We start from the raw sequence: 26,035 nt of genomic DNA on the forward strand, positions 1-26,035 counted from the left end.
ATTGGTATATTTAAGTCACCTATAAGTTCATAGTAAAGTGTACTATATGTGCCCATGGCCTGTAGATTAAATGGTACTAGTGGGCCTGCAGCACTGATTGTGCCACCCACATAAGTAGCCCCTTAACCACATCTCAGGCCTGCTATTGCAAGGCTTGTGTGTGCAGTTATACTACCACCTCGACTTGGCATCTAAAACCCTTTGTCAATCCTTAACTTCCTTTTTATTACATATAAGTCACCTTAAGGGAGGCCCTATATGAACCACAGGTCATGATGCAGTGTACTTAGAAAGACAGGACATGCACTTTTAAGTTTTACATGTCCTGGTTATGAAAAACAACCCAAAGTTGTGTTTCACTATTGCAAAACCTTCTCCTCTCCTAGGCCAGAATTGGGAGTTCCCTAAAATACTTTAAAGCTGTAATTCTTGATCAGAAAGTTGTAGCTCCCTCATGTGTGCTATCTTTGGAATGGTAATGATAAATACTCTTTACTAGTAAAGCCAAATTTAATGTTACTATGTTAGAAACACCACTATTAGAAAGTAGCCATTTCTCTGCAGATACTGCTCAATGTGCCTTACAGCCTGTCTCCAATCCATGTTTGGTCTGTGCTGGGTGACAGTCCCTTTGTAGATTCCATCCAGATTGCTTGTTGCCCTGCTGCCTTCTGCCCTCTAACCCTGCTGGAAGGAATCTGCCTTCCCACTAGAGTGATCTCCAAAGGCTTGCTGGTTTGCCTCCTGTTCTCCTGCAGTCTCAGGGACATCAAAGGCTGCCCACATATATCGTAGTGCTGCTGGAATCTGCTCTCTGTGAGTCTCTCCCATGCCTGAGGTGCCCCCTCCAAGCTCTAGGCCTCAGAAGTGGGTTCTGCAGCTGAATTCTGCCAAAATAGCCACATCGCCCTAGTGCGGCAAAAAAATCTGATGCATCGCTCTGAGTGTGACAGAACAAATTAGATCAATTGTTCTGAGTGGAGCAGAAAAATTGGAGCCTTGCATCTCCGACAATGATGCTGCTGCCTGACGAAGATTCATCGCATTTACCACAACGGAGCCTGCCGACAATGCAGTTATGCAACTGCATAGAAAATATTGATGCTTCATGGCAATTGTCTTAGATTTTGGATTTGCACTGGTCCCGTGCAACTTCAAGTAACCATTTGACTGCTAGCGACTCGTAAGCACTGTTTTCGCGTTTAATCTTTAAAAATTCATATCTCGCCTTCCAATGAATGGATGTTTGTTGTTTTCGTCTTATCAAATCAAATCAAACATACTTATATAGTGCAGCTAATCAACCCAAGGAGAATCCTGGTGCTGTGCTGCAGGATCCAGTCCAAGAACCAAGACTTGGGTCCCTTCCTAAATTGGTTCAGTGAGGGTGTGGTGCAACAGTGGAGGAGCAATTCGTTCCAGGTTTTGGTGGCAAGGTCGGTGAAGGAGCGTCCTCCAAAGCGGCTGTGGTGGATGCGAGGTGTCTGAGCGAGGATGTGGTGTGTGGAACAGAAGTTTATCGTTGGTAGGTGGAAGGTCAGGAGGTGGTCCAGGTAGGCTGTGCCTTGGTCATGGAGAGCTTTGTAGGCATGGGTGAGGAGTTTGAAATGGCATTTTTTCTGGACAGGAAACTAGTGAAGGTCTCTAAGGTGCTGGGTGATGTGTGTTCTCTTAGGGCGGTTGAGGATCTGTCTGACTGATGTGTTCTGGGCAGTCTTGAGTCTTTGCATGAGTTTGGTGGTAGTGCCATTATATAGAGAGTTGCCGTCGTGAAGTGGGATAGTGAAGAGTAACTGAATTACAGTTTTCCTGGTGTTGAGCGGGAGCCATCTGAAAATTTTCCAGAGCATGCAGGTCATGTGGATGAAGGCTGCAGAGATGGCGTTGATCTGTCGTTTCATGAAGACTTCTCTGTCCAGGATGATACCGTGGTTGGGGCATGTTCTTTCAGCATGGGGGTCGGTCCAAGCTGCGTCGGCCACCAGGAGTGGTTCCAGTGGGTGGTGTGTCTGCCAAAGATCAGCACTTCTGTTTTGTCTAGGTTGAGCTTCATTTAGTTGTCTTTCATCCATGTTGTGACGTTCATCATGCAGTTGTAAAAGTTGGTCTGATGTGGGGTCCTCTAAAAGGGAGAGGATGAGCTGTGTGTTGACAGCATAGGAGATAATGTTGAAGTGGTGGGATCTGATAATGCTTGCGAGCAGCATCATGTAGATGTTGAAGAGAGCGGGGCTGAGAGGTGATCCTTTGGGTACTCTGCAGATGGTGTGCTTGGGTTGTGAGGAAAAGGGAGGGAGGTGAGATCTCTGGGTGCACCCTGTAAGAAAGGATGTAATCCATCTGAATGTGTTGTTGGTGATTCCAATCTGGCCTAGTTGGTTGATGAGCGCATGGTGGTAGATGGTGTCGAAAGCTGTGAAGCAGTGCAGGAGAATGAGGGTGGCTGATTCTCCTCTGTCAAGACGAGTTCAGATTTAATCTGTTGCAGCAATAAAGGCTATCTCGGTGCTATGATTGGCTCTGAAGCCTGACTGTGAAGGGTCCAGAAGTTTGTTTCTTTGTAGATGCTCTGTGATTTGGAGGTTGATGGCTTTTTCTAGGACTTTAGCAGGGAACGGGAGGAGGGAGATGGGGTGGTAGTTCTGAAGCTTGCTAGGGTCGGACGATGGTTTCTTGAGGAGGGATCTCACTTCTGCACGCTTCCATGCACTGGGAAAGGTGGCTGTAGTTATGGAAATGTTGAGGATAACGGTGACTTGGTGGTTGATCTCAGTGTTTCAAGGGTTGAAGAAACAATGGGGGCATGGGCCGGTGGGTGCTCCTGAGTGGATGGAGTTCATCAGGGAGGAAATTTGCGGTATGCTTAGTTGTTTCCATGTGGTGAGCGGATGGTTGCAGTTGATGGTTTGCTGAGGAGGTCAGAGGGTTGGGGATAGAAGTTTCTGTAGGTGGTTGCTATTTTGTTGTGGGAGTGCTTAGCGAGGGCATCGCAGAGTTCCTGAGAAGGTGGGATTGGTTTCTGTGTGTCTGACACACAGGTGAATTCTCTGGCAATTTTGAAAAGTTCCTTGACTTGGGTGGAGCTGTTCTCATTCTGGAGTGTCAGGATCTCCGGTTTGTCCAGCTTTGAGCTGGCGGTGGTAGTCTTTGAGGGCTGCCTTGTAGATGGCACAGTCAGTGCCATTTCTTCTGGTTCACCAGCTTCTTCCCAGCTTTTTGTATTCATATTTTGATGCATTCACTTGTGTACCAGCTGGCTCAAATAGTGGCTCTGTGTGTCTGGGTGGCTTGGTGGGGGTGACTTTGTCGGCTGCTTTGGTGATTCAAGCATTGAAATTCTCTACTGTTTGGTCCTGGTTGCTATTTGTGTTGGGCTGGTAAGTACTGAAGGCATTGGTCCTATGCTGATGATTTGCATTGGTCCAGCTGTGGTTTGGGGTGCTGTGTTGGTTGGGGGTGGTGCACAGAGAGCCGGTGAGTGAGAAGTGAATGATGGGTTGATCCATCCATGTGAGTTCAGTTGTCTGGCTGTGTATGATTCTGTTCCTGGATGTGAAGGTGTGAAGATGGGGCCTAGCGGATGTCCTGCTTTGTGTGTGGGGTCGGTGACTCTCCTCTTGAGGCTGGCATTGTCTAGTCTTTCCAGGAGGTCAGTGGTGTTTGTGTCTGAGGAGTCTTTCAGGTGGAAGTTGAGGTTACCCAGGAAGATGTAGTATTCTAATTCAACGGCGAGCAGGGTGATGAAATCGGCAATGGCGTGCTGAGGCTGGTTCTTGGTCCTGGTGGTCTGTATGCAACAGTTCCTTTGATGATGGTGTTGGCATGGAGCTGGAAGTTCATGTGTTCCATAATCTGAGTGGTGTCATCTTTGGTGGTGGTGCACATGATTGATTCCTTGTGAATGATTTAGATTGCCCCTCCGGGTCTGTTGGTGCTGTTGCAGTGCTTCATCTCATAGCCACCAGGGGTTGCCGTAACGATGCCTGGGGCAGGGTTTGGGGACGAGCCAGGTCTCTGTGATGAAGGTCACATCCAGGGTGATGGTGCAAAGGGTGTCCCAGGTTTCTGTGGCGTGTTTTCTGAGTGATCTTGCAATGATCAGGAGGCATTTGAGTTAGACTGGTGTGGAGTCTACATCTGGAGTAGAAGTGGCATTGTTGGATGTGGTGTTTAATGAAGTTGTGGTGGCGGTGCCTCTGCAGTGGATGCAGGTGAAATGTCCTTCTTTGGAGCACAGTGATATGAGGCAGCAGTTGTTGATGCATGCATGGTTCAGGGCTTTTGCAAAAGGATGGGGTTACCTGCCAAGGAGCTACTAAGAAGGTGGAGTTTCAAAGGGTGCTGATGGCCTGCTCCCAAGAAAGTAATTGGGGGGCCTAGGAATGGCTCTTCCAGGGAGCTACCTGCAACAGTGAAGGAGGACACCCTTGGATTTGTGCTATCTATGAGGGCAGGAAGCAGTGTCTCTAGACATGGCCTGACCCTAGAGAAAAGTAGAGAGGAGAAAAAATTCAAGCAGCAGTTGGCAAAATAAAAAATGGAGGCTGAGGAGAGGGAGGCTGAGACTGAAAGATCCTTAGCTGAGAAGAAACATTTGTTGGCTCATGAGTTGAGTTTGAAAGAGCTGGAACTCAAGGCCAGACATGTGGATTCCATCAGTGATTGTGGCAGCATACATGCAGTACTTGATGGATATAAGAAGGTTCTCAAGGACTTGGTGCCCAGTTATATAATGGGACATGAGACCGATAAATAGTTTTCTGCTTGTGAAGTTGCACTGAAGGTACACAGGGTTCCTGAAAAGCACTGGGGAGTGCGTCTGTGGAAACACATGCCAACACTTAGGAGGGGCACACTTCTAACAGAGGTTGGGGATCAGACCAAACACACTCCCATGAAAGCCATTTGATTGCCAAATTTGGACTGACCCTTGAGAAGTATTGCCAAAGATTCAGGGACAGACAGATTTAATTGATTAACCACTAAGACACTGAATGGCTGGGTGCGGGGCAGCAAAGTCAATAATTATATTGGGTTGTACAATTTAATCTTGAAAGAGCATATGTTCAGTATCTGTTTTACAGAGTTGCACCAGCACCTAGTTGACAGTAAGCTGACTGATCCCAGGAAGTTGCTGAGAAGGTGGGCCTCTGGGCTAGCACCAGTGTCCAAAAAGGTATCGGGGGGGGGGGGAGCAACCACAAAGTTGGTCAGAGTTCCCATCAAATGAAAGAGAGGGGAGAAAAGCGTATAAATGAGTTGTTCTCTAAAGGTCCACAAAATAATTACCAGTGGAGTAGTTCTAACTAGTCCTAGTCTGATTCTAAAAAGAAAAGGTTCTTTGACCATAAGACAGGGAGGTTTGTACCCCAATGTACAGAATGCTTCAAGTATGGTAATTTTAAGGGTAACTCCAAATGTCTCAAGAGGGCACAGACCTCCACTGGTCAGCAGACACCAGTGTTTGCCAGTGGTGCACTCGGGGAGGAGGTAGTCCCAGCTAGTTTTTTGGGCAACAGATAGAGGTAACCCTAGTGTCTCTGAGGGATAAAGAAATGGTGCCAAAAGCCCACATGCCTGCAAATACTTATAAGTATAGGCAGTGGGTCACAATTAATGGGCAGCGGGTGGAGGCTCTGCATGACACAGGAGCCAGCATGGCAACTGTCAAGTGTCAGCTGGTATCAGCAGAGTAGGTTCTACCAAACACATTCCACCAAGTCATACTCGCCAACAATTGTGAGAGCCATATACTGGTGGCTCTGGTTCCCTTTGAGTTGGTGGGGGGTTCAGGTACCTTGAAAGTTACTGCGAGCGTTGCCATGCCTGTAGATTGTCTGTTAGGCAATGACCTGGAGCACACTACGTGGAGGGAGGTAGTGCTCTAGTCTCACTTGGAGATGATGGGATTGCCTGAGTGGGTCTGTCCGACCACAAGGCCCCTGGGTGCCCGGGAAGAGAGACAAGGGTATCTGTAAAGCAGGCTGGAGATGAACAATGACAAATACAACACAAACCCTCATGAAATAGGTTTCTTTTATTTCAAGAATGAATGAACAGTGGAGCCACAACCAAAGAAGCATCTGATCAGTTCTGACTACTGCGATCAACTTACCCTTGCAGTTCGAAGAACTCACCCAATGCTGCAAGATAGAACATGACATCATTGTGTTACAGAATACATGTACAATTTAATAAATGCACTTTAGCGGATGCTTAGATACTACCTCACTCCCCCATTACAACAAAAAAACACAGCAATTGTTATTATAGAATAAAATATATGAAGGCTTAAGAATAAAGAAATACTAGTACATTTCAAAATCTGATACCTAGCTGGCAATGTTATCAATCTAGAATTCTCAGATCTCCCACTTTGTGGTCTGAAACCTTCCCTGACATTGACTCTTTTAGAACATTCCAAATTTTCATGTGAAGTAGTAGACTTCTGATCATCCCAGAGCTGCATGAGCACTTGGCTGGCTTCCAGGTTGTTGCTTGCCTTCTTTATGTACTCAGCCATGTGTGACCGCAGGCCCAGCACATACTCCAGCACATTCTTCTTGGCTTCTTTGAGAGGCTTCTCCCAAAACTCTCTCACCAAGCATAATGGGCCTCTTACAGGGTGCCCAAACAGTAACTCAAAGAGGCCGAATCCAACCCCTTTCCGTAGCACTTCTCTGTAGGCAAACGGCAGGCATGGGAGGAGAACATCCCATCTCCTACTAAGTTTGTCAGACAAACCCATGACCGTGCCCTTCAGGGTCTTATTAAATCTTTCCACCAGACCATTTGTCTGTGGATGATAGTGGGTGGTGAACTTATAAATAACACCACACTCATACTACATTGCTTTCAGATAGGCAGTCATAGAATTTGTGCCCCCATCTGAGTCCACCTCCTTTGGGAATCCCACTCTGGTGAACACACCAAGTAGAGCCATAGCCACTGTGGGAGCAGTGACTCTTCTGAGGGGTATTACCTCAGGGTACCTGGTGGCCTGTAAACACAACCACCAAATGTTACCTTTTGCCTGAGTTAGTTGGTGGGTCTAGGGGACCAACAATGGCAATACCAACCCTCTCAAAGGAAGTCCCAACCACTGGCAGTTTTATTTAGGGAGCCTTTGGCTTGCCCCCTGCCTTGCCACTGACCTGGCAGGTGACGAAGGAGCTGCAAAATTCCCTGACATTTTCTGACATTTGGGGCCAATAAAAATGGTTGACCAGCCTGTTCCAGGTCTGTCCTAAATGTCCAGCTAAGGGAATATCATGGCTTAAAGTCAGGAGGAATTCTCTATACTTCTGGGGGACCACCACTCTCCTGGTTGCCCCTGGTTTGGGGTCCCTTGCCTCGGTGTAGAGAACTCCATCCTCTCAATAAACCTTGTGGGTTCCACTGGTATCCCCTTTGTTCTTGCCTGGCAGCGGTCTGCCTTAGGCCCTCAAGAGTGGGGCACTCTCTTTGTACCTGGTACAATTCTTCTCTGGTGGGCCAACCTGCCCCTTGCAGTTCTGCTATGTCAGGCAGAGATTGCAGGGGTGGGGGCCCTCCCCCAGAGGTCAGATCCTTCCCCTTAGGATTGGATTCCTCCTGACTCTCAGTACTGGTTGGGACTGGCAAGCCAGACCCAGTGCCCTTTCTCTTTTTATTGGAGGCTTGGCCCATTGTTCCAGGGTCCAAGGGTCCAGCACTTCCCTGTTGTGCTGCCTGTGACCTGGTCACAGCACACACCCACTCCGGGAGTTCCAGCATCTGTGCATGGACCCTTCTTGCCACCTCTTACCATTCAGATGCTTCTGGATCATTTCCCAGCAGACACTCTACTGGGAGGGCAGGAGCTGCTGCTACCTTCTAAGGGCCAGTCACACCCCATTCCAGGCTCACCAAGGCCATGGGATGAAGTTTGGTTCTGCTATCTGCATATGTTACTTGGTGGAAGACACCAGGTAAAGCCTGTTCTGGAGAAACCAGCTTCTCTGTGACCATTGTCACACTGGCTCCTGTATCTATCAGAGCTTCCACCTCAGTCCCATTGACTTCAGGCCTCTGCCTATACCTTTCCATGCTGGGAGGTAAGGTGGACATAGTTGCAATGTCCATCCCACCCACAGACACTAAGGTGACTTTGGTATACCCTGATCCCGGCCCTGGACGAACTTCCACCCTCATCTCTACACTAGCAGTTCCATGGGATTGCCCACTGGGGGGGGGCTCTTGGAGCAGATAGCATCTCCTCTTTTGTGTCCAGGTTGATGACACTCAAAACACTTGCTGGCCTTAGCAAGCTCCTGAAATTTTCCTGCCTTATCAGGATCATAATGCTTCCCCTGATACCCCTTCCCCTTCGAGGTGGCCTGGCTCGGGGCTCCCCCACCCTGAGACGTTTTTGGGGACTCTTGTGGGGTTTCTGGTTAACCCTAGTTCTTAACCAGTCATCTGCTGCCTCCCCAGCTCTCTGGGGTTAGTCAACTTACAGTCAACTAGATACTGGTGGAGCTTCTCTTGGACACAATTAGTTAGAAGGTGCTCTCTCATAATCAAGTTGTAAAGCCCCTCAAAAGGTACTTACCTTGTTGCCCCATATCCAGCCCTCTAGTGCCTTAACTTAGATGTCCACAAAATCCACCCAGGATTGGGTGCTTGTCTTTTGGTTGTCCCTAAACTTGAGCCTATACTGCTCTGGGGGTCAGACCAAACTTTTTAGTTAAGCACCTCTTCATACTAGCGTATAAATCTGCCTCCTCCCCACTTAAGGTCAGAAGCCTATCCCTCCCAGAGCTGGGGACCAACTCCCAAAGAAGTCAACCCCAGTACTGAGGCTTAACTCTCCCCATCTGGAGGGCCCTCTCAAAGGCCCCCAGCCACTTGCCTATGTCATCCCCCTTTACATAGGTAGGAACCACCCCCTTGGGTAATCTGGGGCAAAGACTCCCACCCCTGGACACCTCAGCTTCTCTGTCACTGCCACCATCTCTTTTCTCTTCCCTTACTCACTTTTTCTTTTCTAGGGCCAGCGTCTCTGCCTCCAAAGCTATAAATGCTAGCTGGGCCTCCAGCTCTCTTTCCCTAAGGGACAGGTTCTCTCCTCTTAAAGGGACCATCTCCCCCCTAGGCTCAGATGCCCTCCCTCCCCTGAGTGGTTGGAGCTAGCATTCTCCCCTACTTCTTCCTCCTCTGGCGCTTCCTCTGTGCCTACTTCTTGGGCCTCACCCCATGCTGTCAGGGATTTAATCATAGCATGCTTCCTGAGGTTAGTGGCTGCAGACAACCCCCTACTCAGTACACATCCCTCTAAGCTGGACTACTGTCATTGTGGGTAGGCTAACCAGATCAAGCTCCATGGTCCCCTAGTTTGGTGTCAACAAAAACGTTTTGCAAAAATTGGAAAGAAGAATTTGGAAAAATCTCAAAAATTCAATAATTACAATTAATACAAATTAAAAATAAAAAACAATTTTTGCACTAGGACAATTTAAAGGATTTTTAATTTGCTTTTCTTAAAACTAACGTGATACTGAACCCGAGTACAGGATCCTACACTGCGCACCACAAATTGTGGAAAATGGGTTATTGGAAGGGGAGGTAAGTACCTACACTTAGCAATAGGCCGCTAACCTCCACTTAGGTCCAGTTAGGTCTCAAAATATTAAACCTATCTCAACCCTTGGTAGCTTGGCAATGAGCATCAAGGCTTAAGTTAGGAGACAAAGCATAAAGTATTAAAATATCACAAAATAGTAATTAAATAAAACACAGGAAACTGTTTAAAAATCCAAAACCAATTTATAAACATAGTAAATATTATTAGCTTTACAATGACACCAAAACCAATAAACTCGGCTAATGGAAACCGGAAGTATGGATTTTTAAAGAATTAATGCTTTTTAGCGCTTAGAAACTAATAGCGCCAATCTGGTCATCTGCTCGCACCTCCATCGGGGCAAAGTCAAAGTTTAAGGCCGACCGCGATGGAGCCCTGGTTGACTACAGCCTGCAGGAGGCCTCGGTCAAAAGTTTACCTTCGAACTTAGTTGTTTTCTTGAAGATTTTCTTCAGTCGGACCAAGGCGTCAGTCTAATCCGACCTCCTGGAACTCTTCCTCGGATACCCACGCGGGAGTCCTCGGTGGAGATTTCTACCTTCAGACTTAGTTGTTTTTCCGAGATGAAAATCCTTCGACCGTAGCAAACCTGAATCCTCATTTGACGTCCTTGGAGCCCTCTTCAGGTACACTGCCTGGGAGGTCCCGGTCAACTTTCTATGTTCGGACTTAGTCACTTTTTCTGAGATTTTCTTCACCGGGACGAACCTGCAAGTCAGGCCGGGTCACGGTTGAGGCAAGCCGGCTAGAGTTGCTGCGACGGGTCAGTCCCTTTATGGAGCTTTTTTCAAAAAGATCTCCTCCCAGATGTTCTTTTAAGGTTCTTTTGAGGCCCACAGCTCACCCCAAGGTTCCAGAAGCTCTGAGATGCTCCTTGAGGGTGCGAACTACAACTCCCAGAATGCACCTGGCGCAAACTCCAAATTGGCCACTGGACAGTGGTCAGCTGGTCAGTTTCTTCAGGAGTTGGTGCAGGGGACTCTGTTTAGCCATTTTTTACCTGTAGCAAACAAGGAGTCCGTCCTTGAACCAGTTGAAGCCAGGCAAAGTCCTTCTTGTGGTGAAACCCAAGTGTGCAGCTGGTGCAGTCCTCCAGAGTGCAGTGTCAAGGTGCTGGTCAGGGGTCCAGTAGGGCAGTCCTTCTTCTCCTGTAGTTCTTCCTTGTAGGGATCTGAGGTGGGGGTGCAGGTCTACCAGTTTTATCCTTGCCCCTGGGTGAAAAACAGGGGGGTCCTGGTTCTCCAATCAGGTGCAGGGTCAGTCCCCCTGTGATGACCACTTCCTGGGAAGTGCGGCAAAAATCAATCACAGGGAGCAACATTCCTCAAAAATCCATCATGGCTAAAACTGATTTTTGAAGTTTACATCTGGCTGAGCCCACCCATTGGTCTGGCAAAAATGTTAAGCACACCCCTCTCCTAATCTAATCAAGGGGGCACCTAATTGTCTGGGTTTGCAGGATGTGAGTGAGGTGCTGGGTTGCTCCAAATATCCTTCCCTGCCTTAGAAGACCTGTTTGGCAGCCCTTCCCCCTTCCTGCTTCTCCATCTGCTGAGGGAAGTTCTCCTCCCCCTGGCATATTTCTTTGTGTTCAGCCCAGGCTACTTCACACCTCATCAAGGCAACCTGGCCAGGCTGCCAGAGGCTGCCCAAGGCTATTATGCCCACTTGGGCAATATTGCATGCCCACTTGAGCTTATTGGAATACCATTCTGCCCTCTAGGCAAGCAAATGAGCATATGTACATTATTATATATTTTACAATATGTTTTATATTAATTTACATTGCTTTGCAACTTTGCTTACAGGCTCAACCTCCAGTGACATGATTTTATTGAGTATGACTACCTGTAAAATGTAAGTCAATGCCCACTAGATCTAAGCAAATACAGATGTTTCATAATATTCTGTATTAATTATGCATATATTGCTTTCGTGTGATTACCAGATTTGTCTGCTTACACTTTATACAATAGCATTGTCCTGTGGTCTACTACATTCCAAAATGGCCAAAAACCTTTTATGCATTGCATTTCAATGACCAGCCCTTCTTCTATGTTGATGTTAAAGTATTACTTTGCTGGTATTTAGGTGGTGGATATCATGTGACCCTTTATGCCTGATCAAGGTTGATGGGCCGAAACGCGTTACAGAGACGGTCTGGAGCACCTTTCAATAAATCAACTTTTGGCTTATTTCCTTCTGAGTGCACATGGCGTGTGTTGCACAGAGTGCTTATCCTATCTATCTATCTATCTATCTATCTATCTATCTATCTATCTATCTATCTATCTATCTATCTATCTATCTATCTATCCATCTATCTAGCTTTCTATCTATCTATCCACAATTGGCCTAATTATGAGTTTGGCGGATGGGAACACCCGCCTGCCAAACTCCAGACAGGGTGGCTGCCACCGTAATTGCAACCACCCCGCTGGACCCATTATGAGTTTCCTGCTAGGCTGACGGGCAGAAACCTAGGTTTCCGCCCGCCAGCCTAGCGGGAAACTGGCGGCAGCATTGTCTACGGCTCAAAATCAAGCCGGTGGCAATGCTGTGCCTGCAGGGTGCACCAGCACCCTTGCAATGTTTACTGTCTGCATAGCAGGCAGTGAAATGTGAGGGTGCTGGGCAGGGGGACCAAGTGCATGGGCAGTGCAGGAGCCCCTCTGTGGCCCAATGCACCTGTTTTCCACCAGCCTTGGAAATGCTGGTGGACAACAAGGTCATAATCAGCAGGACGTCGATGCATGCAGCACCACACTGGCTGATTTAGACCTCCATCAACCGTCAACCCGTTGGGATCACTGATCCCGGCGAAGACGGCAGAACCCTGGTGGTCTGACCACCACCGCAAGAGTGACGGTTTCAAGACCACCAGCCTCATAATGAGCCCCAATATTTTTGTATGTTTTTTTTAGCAATATTAGTGTGAATAATATTTTACTTACCATTATAAGTATAGGGAAACGATTTTTTTGACACAATATTTCTGATTTCTGTATCTCGATATTGTTGGCTCAGATAGACTGTGACAGATCCTTGTTTAATATCCCTACTTAATATGATGTTATATGTATCAGATTTTGGTGATCAGGAAAGACAGTGATCAAACAACTTGCCACACCTGAAAAACCGCATATGGCACACTTCTACACAGACAACACATCATTTATTCACTTTTAATTCAATAGGGCACCATAAATGTCTGAATCCTCCCAGGAATCCCTTCAAGCGATGGCAATTGAAATAAATTTAATGAGATACAGTGGTTCATTTCGGGGAAGGTGGAAACTTTTGTAAGTGTTTCCTATGCACAGCGAATGTGTGAAGAATAGTTTTCAACAAGTTTACGTGTCAAGGATTTTTCCAATGTGGAGGATCAGAACACCTTCTGCATAAAGTACATCTTCTGCAAAAGTAATATGTTAGTTTGACCCAAATTGTCCTAAATGTCACGAGTTTCACACAAATGAGGCAAAGTGAAAAAATTTGCAGACTTTGCAAAGTTCCAAAGCTTTCCCTCGACCTTCGTAAAGGGCATTAAAAACGTGGCTCCTTCGTAAGAATTTAAACATTCTAGTGTCTGACATGAAGTTTCTATTCTCAAAATGTGATTGCAAATTGTGGATTGACTTTTTGTGAATGGAAAAGAATTTTGGAAACTTATCTATGTGCTATAAGATTGGTTCATAAAGTTCTGAATCATAGTAGGTCGCAGGCTGACCTTCATCAATATTCATGTGGTAGGTCGTGAATTGTGACTCACTATGATTGGACACCACCACAGGCTTTGTGGACAACTGGGGTTGGAAGACCCCCTCAGCCTGTGATGGAATTTTAATAGGCTACATTTTCTTACATGCAGCCTTTTTTCTTTAAAGGGAATTGGGACTGCATTTATAAAGAAACATTTTTTTAAAGTTTGTGTGAGAGTTGGCAGTGGTCCCCTGGAACACAACCTACTCCCCAACAAACTTTTTTTTATATTCACAAAGTGAAAGGGGCCCCAAGAAGACTCTTTGCCGTTTGTGTTTTACCACTCCAACTCAGGAGTCGTAAATGTCAATGTTTTGCGACCGGAATATAACATCATTAAAGGAATCGCTATTTGGAAGGGGCGTCCCAAATACGCGGCTTTTAAATAATAATTCATTACCCTGTTTGAGGTAGATGCCTAGATGGCTATCCCTCCGAGTTTTTTTGTCCACTAGAAGTAATTGAGCATTGCCACTCAAGATTTACTTCCCCCTGGTTTTTAATTTTGGCCTCATCTCTGACTATTGATTAAATTGATGATATATGTAGGGATGAGTAACCAATTTTACCCTTGAGTCTTCTTGTTCTCTCCTTCACGTACTGGTGCTTGAATGTAGGCATGCCCGTTTGATATGGTTAGTACTCACCAGTAACTAACACACACACGGCTTAGTTCTCCTCTATACGGGGAGACCGTCAGGCATTGCACTGCCGGCTTGACGAGGAGCAATACCCAATGATGATACCAGCCATCCATTGTGATGCTTGAGGGCCCTTGCTCCTGATTTTTCAGATCCCCCTAGAGCTTCTTCTTTATGGAACAGTGTACTTTGGTTGTATTGTATTATTATAGGGAGAGCGTACACTGGACCAATCAATCTCCCGGTCCCTCCCCCATTCTTACATTATATGTACATAACAAATAGCCATTTTCTTTCACAACCCCTGTATGCAAATTGCAGACTTTGCGACTGCAAAATAGCTCTCTACATCAGGCTCTTAGTACGGCCACAAGACATTGGAAAAAAATGTGTATGCACGTATATAAATGTACAATATCGTAAACCACATGGAGCCAATTTCTTACGTAATGAAAGAAGAACATGTGGTAGGTAACCAAGCTGTGCACCATATTTATTCAAACACGGACAGAAAAAAAAGCAAATGTGTCACATGTCTGTCTTTTATGTTAACATGATAAGATAAAGAAATTGCTTTGAAACTAAATAGTGTGAAATTATTACAATATGCCTAGTTAAAAAAAAATTGCATTTTGAATGGCATAACTGTGCTCATAATATAGAAGACGAATCTGAAACAGCCATATTGGTATTATTACAAAAGAAATTCCTTTTGTATTTTGGACGTTTTTGAACAATAACATCGTATAGAGGTAGCCTGGGGTAGCTGCTCTTATCCCGGCCTGTCCTTCGCTAATCCTGCACTGTCCTTTCTAACATGCTCTCGGAATCATAAAGGCAGTGACCTGGACACAAAGTAAGCAGCAATGTTTACTGCCCACAGTTTGCCTACTTGACCTCCCAGTAGACCCTCAACAGTAAACAGGAGGAGTGTTTAAGGAACGGACAAGTGAGCAAACTTGTGATGCCACTGGAGGGTCGAATGGTGTGTGATGTCACTTCATCTACCGTTGACATTTTGTGCATGTGCTTCCTTATGAACACTTGTTCAATTAATAGCTAAATAGACTGTCTAAGAGTATGAAGATTGCGAATGTAGAATTAAAAAGGGCAAAGAAGATGGAAGTTGGTTTGATATAAGACATACCTGTTTAATTTTTTCCGATACAAGGAAACTGGCACGAACATTAGCATTCACTTCTGCCGCTGTCCTGACGCTGGCACTAGCTTCTGGGCTTCATGATAGTTGTTGAAATTCAAGTAGGAGCTGACAAGATATTGAGAACAAACAAAATCTTACATGAATCGCGGAATCACAATTTCTGAAAAGAGCATCAAATTTGTGTCAGTGTCTTGTCAGGGCAAAGAAGAAAAAGTGGATGTATTAAATGTAAAAATAAAATGGATGGTGTTAGTTCATGCCATGATCTCAGACTAACTAATTTGCAAAGCACGCTCCATCAAATGTAGGACAGTTTCTCAGATGTTACAGGCTATGGTAAAGATAGTGTGTAAGCCACAGGCTATTCAATGTGTTTACGGAAGTCCTGATATTATGAAGTCTCAACCTGATGGAGATTAGTGCCAAGGACATTACAGACTCTGAGACAGATAAGGATAAATGTAAACCTTGTTACAAACATTGATGCACATGTGGATCATTGCTCAGATATAAGAAACAGATCCAGATGGGCATTAGCACGCAGGAGTGTACAGACTTTGATGCAGATATGGGGTAGAGCTTGGACCATTAAAGACTTTGAACAAGTTCTGGTATATGTTCAGGGCATTAACGATTATGATATACACAAGAGTCAGAGCTCAAGATATCACAAAATCTGAGCCCAGTGTGGGTCAGTGCACAGTATATTACATTCTCTGATCCAGATTTGAATCTGAGCGCCAGAGTTTTTATACTGATACAGATGTTGGTTACTGTTCATGATATTATATATACTGATGTAGAGGTAGGCTATATATTCTCTAGATGTGGATCCTCAGTCAGCTTACTACATGTGGGAAAATTGGGCTGACTGCAGAAGTCCCCTCACTTTTTGCCCCTATTTTGCACTCATGCATGTGTTTTTCTGAACCTGATGGTGTCCAGGGCACTGCTAAACAGTCCCAGGGCCTGTGCTCTGATTTAAAAAGTATACGCAAATTAGGCTAGATATAATTGGCTGCACTACCTACCTATAAGTCTCCAGTATATGGTCGGGCATGTAGGTTTAGGTGTCCCAGCATCGGTAGAACACCCATACATGTACTCCTGTGGTGCCCAGTGCCCTTTTAAAAGCAGGCATGTCTTCCTGGGTGCTTTTAAGTTAAATTTAACCCAAAATTAGACTGTGGAATTAAAAGTACTTCCAAACTCCTAAGCTACCTTATTTGTACACATATCACCCCCAAGGTATGCCCTAAGTACCCCCAGGGATGGCTGAAGTGTAACTATGAGCAGAGACTTTATAAAATATGTTTTATAAGCCCTAGTGAGGGAAAAATAGCCAAAATTGTGTTTCCCCATTGTAGTGAATAGGCTCTATAGGCTAACATGGAGAGACTTTATGTTAAAATAATATAGTCTTATTTTCCATAGGAAGAAGCTACATATAGCACGTTTAGTTTTGAATTCAAAGTTACAATACATCCAACACCTTGCCACTGCTGAATTGAATATAACTTGAACAGGGAAAGAGTTTTAGAACTCTTGCTAAAAAGTTACCAGCTTCAGCCCTGCAGTGCCCTTCTCTGATTGGTCGGCCTCTGGTAGCCTGAGCCAGGCTGCCTTGATGAGATGTGAAGTGGCCTGGGCCGAAACAAAGGAAGCATCTGCTGGTAGGAGGTCTGCCTCAGCAGATGGTAGAACAGGATGGGGGGAGAACACACAAACTGGACTTAAAAGGAGGGAAGAACATTTGGGAAAGCAACTGTACCTCCCCCATTTCCTGCAGTCCCAGAGAGCCGGGTGCCCCTGATTAGATTAAGAGAGGGCTGGAAAGGGATCTGTTAAAGGAAACTTAGCCACACCAGTGGTTGGACTCAGCCAGATCTAAACTCTAAGTCTGAATTTTTTCCATCTTGGATTTTGGAGGAATGTTGCTTCCTGGGATTGATTTTTGCCACACGTCCCAGGAAGTGGTCAGTCAAGAGGGTGGTGGCCTGCACATGACTGCTTTTCACCCCCGAAACAACGATAACTATGGCAGAGCTGCCGCACACTTCAGATCCCCACTGGAACAAAACAAGAAGGACAGACCTGCTGGGCCCCTGGTCTGCACCTGGACACTGCACTCAGAAGAACTGCACCAGCTGCACACTTTGGGCTTCACCAAGAAAATGACTTTGCCTTACTTCTACACCTTCAAGGAGGGATTCCCTGTGAGCTACAGGTAAAAAGGAGCTGGCCAGAGCCCCCCTGCATCAAGTACTGCAAAAGTAGCCCAGCTGACCAGTGCCAATGGTCATTTTTGGATTTGAACCAGGTGCATACTGGGAGTCGGAGTCCTAACCCCAAGGAGCAACTCAGAGCTTCTGGAACTTTGAGGTGAGTTGTTGTCACCTAAAGGAACTTAAAGGTACTTCTGGAAGAAGATCCAGAAGTTTATAGACATTTAGAGGAACTTTGGAAAAAAGCTGCATAAGTTGACTGACCCAATGTTGTGAGTCAACCGGCCAAAGTCAACCGCGACCCAGCCTGACTTACAGGTTCATCCCGCTGAAAAGCTCCGGAGCCCCAGACTACAAGGGTTTCACTGGGTGCTTGTGGAAAGTCAATCTGACAATTTTGCATCTAAATAGGCTTGCTGAGGCGAGTCGTCTGACGTCAGGGAAGAAAAGCTCCAAAAAAGTTTCTAAGTCCAATGGTAAAAGTTTTACCGAGGCTTCCTGCGCTGTGTATCTGAGGAGGGCTCCATCAAGGTCGGCTTCAACTTTTGACTTAGTACCGGACAAACATTTCCATCCTGAAAAAGTTTCTAAGTGCGAATGTAGGAACCTGGACCAAGGCCTCCTGCAACGTGTATCTGAAGAGAGCTCCAGCGAGGTCGGCCTCAACTTGTGACTTTGTCGCAGTCGAGGAAAAATCTTCAAGAAAACAACTGTGTGAAGGTAAAACTTTAACTGAGGCCTCCTGCTCATTGTAGCCAAGGAGGGCTCCATCGTGATCGACCTCAGCTTTTGACTTTGCCCCGGTCGACTACGGCCAGATGGCCAGATTGGCGCTTTTGATTTCTAACCACTAAAAAACATTTTTTTTTTTAATTCATATCTCTGGTTCCCTCTAGTAGATTTTTGTCATTTTGGTGTCATTGTAATGATAAAAATATAATTTACTGTTGTACATTGGTGTTGGATTTTTATTGTGGTTTGTGTTTTACTTATTTAAATATTTAGTGGCTATTAAATGCTTTACACACCTGTCTCCTAAGTTAAGCCTAACTGCTCGTTGCCAAGCTACTAAGGTTTGAGCCAGGCTTAATTTACTGAGACCTTGACTGGACCTAGAGGCGGTTTGTGGGTCATAGCTAAGTGTACCTGCCCTTACAAATAATCCACTTTCCAACACTACACATTCTTATTTAGATATTGGTCAGTGCTAAGGAGGTGGTTTGTGGGCTATAGCTAAGTTTAGGTACTTTCCTGCCCTTACCAATAATCCACTTTCCAACACTACACATGCTAGTTTAGATGTTGGTCAGTGCTGAGAATATTGCATACTCATCAAATGCAAGTTATTCTAGGATAATACAAGTTTGCATCACAATGTATGCAATAGCCTAATGTTTGCAGGCTACGATCAAGGGTCACAATCTAGCTTCTGCAGAAACCAGATGCTAGATAGAGAATAATGTACTTAATATGGGCTGAACTTGAGTCAGTGTTGCAAGCATTTTCAGTATTGATATGGTGACACAGATGTTAATTGATGAATGTAGGAATTACTGGGCTGTATTAATTATGTGGGCTACATTTTAAATGCCTTGAAAGTTAAAACTTGATTGCCTGATACATGGTTTATCTTTTTTCTTCGACTTCTAGATCCATCTAAAACACCACAATCTCCGCTCCCTGTCCTAGTAACTACTACAATACCCACAACACCCACAGCGAAGACCACACAGTCCTCCACTGCCACCACAGAAGCTACTACAACTGAAATAACAACACAACAGACATCAACAAAGACAGTAGCAACTACATTGTTTGAGACTTCAACAAGTGAACCCTCAACAGTGGTGCCTTCTACATCAGTACCCTCAACTACTGAGCCTTCAACATTCAAGACTTCCACACTTGAAACTTCCACTCTAAAGCCTTCAACACCTGAGTCAACACTTTCTACAGTTGGACCTTCAACAATTCATCCAGCTGAGATACCGCAAACCAGGCTCCTTGATACAACAACTGCAATACCCTCAACATCCATAGCGACTACCACACAGTCCTCCACTTCCACCACAGAAGCTACTACAACTGAAATAACAACACAACAGACATCCACAGAGTCAGTAGAAACTACACCATTTGAGACGTCAACAAGTGAAACCTCAACAGTGGTGCCTTCTACATCAGTACCCTCAACTACTGAGCCTTCAACATTCAAAACTTCCACACTTGAAACTTCCACTCTCAAGCCTTCAACACCTGAGTCAACACTTTCTACAGTTGGACCTTCAACAATTGATCCATCTGAGATACCACAAACCGGGCTCCCTGATACAACGACAACTGCAATACCCTCAACATCCATAGTGACTACCACACAGTCCTCCACTGCCACCACAGAAGATACTACAACTGAAATTACACAACAGACATACACAGAGTCAGTAGAAACTACACCATTCGAGACTTCAACTAGTGAAACCTCAACAGTGGTGCCTTCTACATCAGTACCCTCAACTACTGAACCTTCAACATTCAAAACTTCCACACTTGAAACTTCCACTCTCAAGCCTTCAACACCTGAGTCAACACTTTCTACAGTTGGACCTTCAACAATTGATCCATCTGAGCTACCACAAACCGGGCTCCCTGATACAACAACAACTGCAATACCCTCAACATCCATAGTGACTACCACACAGTCCTCCATTGCCACCACAGAAGCTACAACAACTGAAATAACACAACAGACATCCACAGAGTCAGTAGAAACTACACCATTTGAGACGTCAACAAGTGAAACCTCAACAGTGGTGCCTTCTACATCAGTACCCTCAACTACTGAGCCTTCAACATTCAAAACTTCCACACTTGAAACTTCCACTCTCAAGCCTTCAACACCTGAGTCAACACTTTCTACAGTTGGACCTTCAACAATTGATCCATCTGAGATACCACAAACCGGGCTCCCTGATACAACAACAACTGCAATACCCTCAACATCCATAGTGACTACCACACAGTCCTCCACTGCCACCACAGAAGATACTACAACTGAAATTACACAACAGACATACACAGAGTCAGTAGAAACTACACCATTCGAGACTTCAACAAGTGAAACCTCAACAGTGGTGCCTTCTACATCAGTACCCTCAACTACTGAACCTTCAACATTCAAAACTTCCACACTTGAAACTTCCACTCTCAAGTCTTCAACACCTGAGTCAACACTTTCTACAGTTGGACCCTCAACAATTGATCCATCTGAAATACCACAAACCGGGCTCCCTGATATAACAACTGCAATACCCACAACATCCATGGAGACTACCACAGAATCCTCCACTTCCAGCACAGAAGCTGCTACAAATGAAACAACAACACAACAAACATCCACAGAGTCAGTAGGAACTGCACCATTTGAGACTTCAACTGTGGTGCCTTCTACACCAGTACCCTCAACTACTGAGGCTTCACCAATTGAGACTTCCACAGTTGAAACTTCCACTCTCAAGCCTTCAACCCCTGAGTCAACACTTCCAACAACAGAGTCTTCTACAGTAACACTTTCAACGTTTGGGACTTCAGAAACTGAGCAGTCAACAGTTGAAACCTCAACACCTGAAATCACAAATTTTGCGAGCTCAACAGAGAATATTTCAACACATGTGCCTTCATCAACTGAACCTTCAACATTTGCGGCTTCAACTTTTAAACCCTCAACCACTGAATACTCAACAAAAAATATTTCAAAAACTGAGTCTCCACCACCTGAGCAATTAACATTGGTGTCTACTACATTTGCGCCTTCAACAACAAATCATGTTGAATCAACTTCACCTGTTGCACCTAAGCCCACTGTTACAATAATCCAAACAGAAACTGAAAACAAAGTTCATACCACAACTGAAACCAGAAATATCGATAATATAGCAGTCACTGTTATTACCACAGAGGAGACCACAACAACAACCACCCTTATAACAGCAAAAACAGATGAAACAACAAGAAAAACAACAGTAATCTCCAGTTCATGCATGACTACAATCATAACCATAGATGCACATATAAATGTAGAAACCACAAATACCACAGATCATGCACATGTGGCAGAGGATAACTTAAGCTCTAATGATGAGGTCCTGCAAATTCCATCACGCCCATTCATCCAGGAGCCAGTTTCAACCACTACAACAACAGTGACAACAACAGATGTACTTGACAGTAGCACAAGAACAACCACTATAACCACAACAGTTACCAAGCAAACTAGCACTCAAGTGACTTATGATTAGTTTCCAAGCTGCCGATTACAATTGTGAAAGCCATCGCTGTTTTTCTAATAGATCTAACAAATCTCAGCTTGCAACTAATTTATCACGTAGAGTCAACATGTAACCTCATCCAAAGAGTCTAGACATTATTCATTCTGACTGTGCAGCCCTGAGCTGGGGGCCAAATCCCTGTGGGTTTAATGTTATGATGTCCTTCCTGTATTCGTCACACCTGTCGTTAATAGGCACTTTTAATGCTGTCTAGGGCCTTAGACTGCTGGTTCTCCGGATTTGAAAAGTTTGTTAACAACCTTCACAAAGGTCTAGGGAACACTTGGCAACATCTTGAAAGCGGCAACGTTTTTTCACTCTGTGTTATGCTTAATAATTATGACGTTTGCAACATCTTTTTTTTGCGCAGATTCTTATTTAGGAGCATTCAATAGGTTCTGTAAAAAAATACCATTTGTAGAAAGCTGTTCAGGCCTGATGTTGTGTTGAGTAGAGCAATATCTCCATGGGAGTTACTTCCCCAGCCTATTCATTTTGAATGGAGCCCCCTGTAAAACGATGTGTTTCCACACAGATCTTCCTCCTTGTGGCAGCAAAAGGAAAATCTGCACTGCAAAGGGCCCAAAATCAGGGACTCTTTATGATACAGGATCTGGCAATTTCAGCCCGGGATGATACCCCCCTTTTATCGCAGAAACCTCAAAATGTCCAGTAATTAGGGTAAAGGTACAGCTTGAATCAAAATCGCCGTCCCTGGTATCTTCTTTTCCATTACTGGCCAACTCAGAATTTAGCTTTTAGGCCCTCATTATGAGTGGCCCTGTAAACTGGACAGATTTTCCCCACCCGTGGATTTACCGATGCCAAGGTAACGGTAATGAGGGCCTTAGTGTTCCTCTGCTTTCCATTGCCCTTAACCATAGAAAAGCTCTACAAAAGGTAAACTGCGTAGACAGCTACTCCCAGAGTTAAAATTAAGTGTTTTGTACAATTCAAATTTTGTCAAAAAGTATTTCCTGTCAACAAATAGCCTTGGAATCCCCCCATGCCAAAATAGCCCTTTTTTCAGTAACCTCTCAGCATCAGTGTTGAGTCTCTACATGCCACTGCAATTCCATAAACATGGAATTGTCATTATCTAAAATGCTTCACGGGGGCCAATGTTGGCTGAGAGACCTTGGGATATGAACAGGATCCCTGCTGAATCCACAGTCACATGAAATGCTGATTGTGTGTTTTTGAATAGGACCAAGCAACTGTGACTAAAAGCCTCATTTATGGTCTGGTTCTCAGCCCGCTGGTTCACAAGATAACCAGAGATTATGGCCTTTTCTGCCATGACAAAGACTATCTGCCAGATTTACAGATTCCCTTCTACACTGGCGGAGATCGCTGTATCTTCAGTGGAGTCGCTGCTGCATTGGCTGTACTGAAGGAACTGATCCTTTGCTGAGTGGGTGCCATGCTTGATGGTCCCATACGGCAATTTTCTTTTTGCTTGTGCACATAAACTCTAAAAGTGGAGTTTGTGTCCGGAAGGAACAAAAAACAATGGCCCGAGTGCACCGGATTCACCTGGGTCATTGCCCTTGGCGATGAATAGCATGGAAGGCAAGCTGTCCTAAGTAAAGTTGGGAGACTGCCACTATGACCTGGTGGCTCCATGGCAATCAGGCCTCCAGATCAGCGGTTTATTTAGGCAGAGCCAGCTGAAGCTACACCGGTGAAAACATTGTGCTTCCCCCACTCTAAATAGAGTGCGGAACTATTGATAAACTCCATGCAGTGTTGATTCTTGATTTACGACAGTGCTTTCACTCCACCAAACCATTTGTGATTTCTAAGGTACGCAGAGTGTTGCCTGAATGCCCATTTCCTTAGAAGTAGAGACTTGAAGTTCCTATTTTTGGGACATCTGTACACTAACTAAAATGATGTTTAAATGTCACACAATCAGAATCACATGATGTGCGCCCAGTTCAAGAAACCTAACAGTTGCCCTAGGCAATGACTACTCACATGACATACCAATTTTCTGCAATACCTGCAGACACAAGACGTTATTTTCTAGGACGCCAGCACAGATCTGTGAAATGCCTATTATCTGTGACCCCTGTACAATGCCTATTGTCTGTGGCACTTGGAGACTCACTGAAATATTGAGTCCCTCAGAAACCTACTGAGTCCCATAGACTTTCCACTGTCGGAGACACATGCACAGCCACAGAAATGCCTATTGTATCAGAAATCTGTCTAGTCGTAGGAAACGTCCATTGTTTGAGATACCTGCAAAGTGGCACGGAGTAACTTGTGTGAAACGGCAGGAGAATCACATGATATGTTTATTCTGTGGATACCAGAAATCCTCATCGCCTGAGTTGTCATCAGATTGGTATGGTTATGAACTGACTGAATCACATGGAGGGTGGGATGGGACACTACTTTAGTGTCGTAGCTTGGTTGTCATGGTTCCTCATTCAAGGAAGGAAAATGGTCCACTGCACACTGTTATATATTGAGTGACACAAGACGACTCCAGTGCCATGTGGGTCAGCTCCGGCTGTAGTTAAAAGAACGCCGCAACCAAAGAATGAGTGATAATGGACACCAGTTGTGAGGCTGACTAACTTCCTGGCGGGAAGTTCAATTCTTTTTATTCTCTAGGTCCTGACGTCATGGTCAGGACCAACAGGTTCCAATGGGGCAGGGGCTTCATCCCGAAGACACTTGGGTTACATAGGGAAAACGGAATGCGCCGTGAGTTAACAACATAACACACACTCATTGCCGGTAATAAGCTATAAACCTGGTCGGGGAGCAGTTGTTCCCGCACGCCCCTAGGTCCCTGTGTGACTGCCCCAACAATCACTGCGCTAGGGCTTACGAGTCACTAAGTTCCTCATTGTGCACTTCTTTCTTTCTTGCCTCCCTATCTCCATCACTTTCGCCTTTCATCTCCTTCCTCTCTGTTACTCGCTGCTCTGCCGCTGCCCCTTTTGCTCGTCCTAATGTTAATTCTCTTTTACCATCATCTTCTGTTCCGAGTCCGTCCCTTTTTCCCCTCTCCTTCCCGTCCTTTACCCTCTCCTTTTTACGCCTTTCTTCTCTCTTCTCCATTTCTACCTTTACTGTCCCTTCCCCAACTCACCCGCCCTCCTCAAAGATTAAAGGCAGAGCTAAGACCAGAAAATACCATGCGCAGGGCCTCTGGGACCCAGGTCTTCACCACTGAATGCATGAAACACGAATAGTCAATCGAAAATCCTATTTCCCGACCCACATTGTAAGCCACTTGAAATGCTCGTTTTCCTGCACAGGCCCATGAAAAGTCCATGCTCTGAAAGACCAGGAGACTTAGACGCGATGCCCACACCAAGAGACACTGGAAGAAACGCATGGAATGATCACTGAATGAGACTGTTGGAATGTCACGTGGAATGTTTATTGCCCGAGACTCTAACAAGGTTACATGGGGTATTCATTGTCTGAGACGCCTCGAAAAGCAAGTGGAAATCCTATCTCGAAGGGACGCAAAGTCACATGAAATGGACAGTGCATGAGACACCTAGAGAGCGACCCCTGTTTTCGGCTCTCAGAGGCCTAGAAAAACAGTTGGACAGTCTTATCCCTCCTGTGACGCCATCCCCCCGTTTTCTTTGGAGCTTCCAACGTTATTTCAAAGTTACGGGCTGCGCTCTCTTTTCTTGCCTATTGGTAAACAGTGTAATTGTTCTAGTGATCAGCGGGGTTTGTGTCTGTAACCATGATGATTTATGGGGAGACCATTTCGAGTTTGGGTTATTACATATATATATTCTGTTCATGTGTGTAAAAGTATTTTCCGTTCTTAAACCGATGTTACCGATCAGCAATATTCAATCTATTTTATTAAATCTTTGCAAATATTTCGGAATTCAAAACTTTTTGTCTTTGTGGCTCGCTAGAATTGTCATTTGTAGATGAAGAGACAGACATGCTAGCATGCCACGCATCTTGACACGGATTGGCTTACAGGCACGCTGAAATGCAAATGCACACAGACTCAGATATGCATTCAGTACACGAGCTGACTTGTATGCACGTGGACTGTCTGACACCTCCATTTAGACGCGTGCGTGTGCAGTCACACAAGTGTCGAAACGGGACGCCTTAATGGGTCAGATCATGAAGAACTGTGCTGGCTCAGAGAAGGCACCTTTTTAGGGTCGAGCCTGCGTTGCATGCGCTCGCGCATGCGTATCGCAGGGAGACTCTTTTGTATTTAAAAAAGGGCTCGGAGCCCTGTCAACTTCACGTCAGTGCTTTTTATTGGTTCGTGGGCTTCCCTAATAAAATCTGCTTGCTTTCATTAGTCG

At 45.2% G+C, this 26,035-nt stretch overlaps 1 protein-coding gene across 1 annotated transcript in view; it reads left to right on the forward strand.

Annotated features, from left to right (window-relative positions):
- Positions 1-25,585, forward strand: part of LOC138284824 (uncharacterized) — a 159,210-nt gene extending 133,625 nt beyond the window's left edge. Inside the window, exon 4 of the mRNA XM_069224010.1 lies at positions 19,045-25,585. Coding sequence (XP_069080111.1) covers positions 19,045-21,689 — 2,645 coding nt within the window. The 3' untranslated portion in view covers positions 21,690-25,585. The remainder of the gene's footprint in view (positions 1-19,044) is intronic.
- The last annotated feature ends 450 nt before the right edge of the window (positions 25,586-26,035 follow it).

Source organism: Pleurodeles waltl, chromosome 3_1 (assembly GCF_031143425.1).
Source record: "Pleurodeles waltl isolate 20211129_DDA chromosome 3_1, aPleWal1.hap1.20221129, whole genome shotgun sequence".
Classification (NCBI taxonomy): domain Eukaryota; kingdom Metazoa; phylum Chordata; class Amphibia; order Caudata; family Salamandridae; genus Pleurodeles; species Pleurodeles waltl.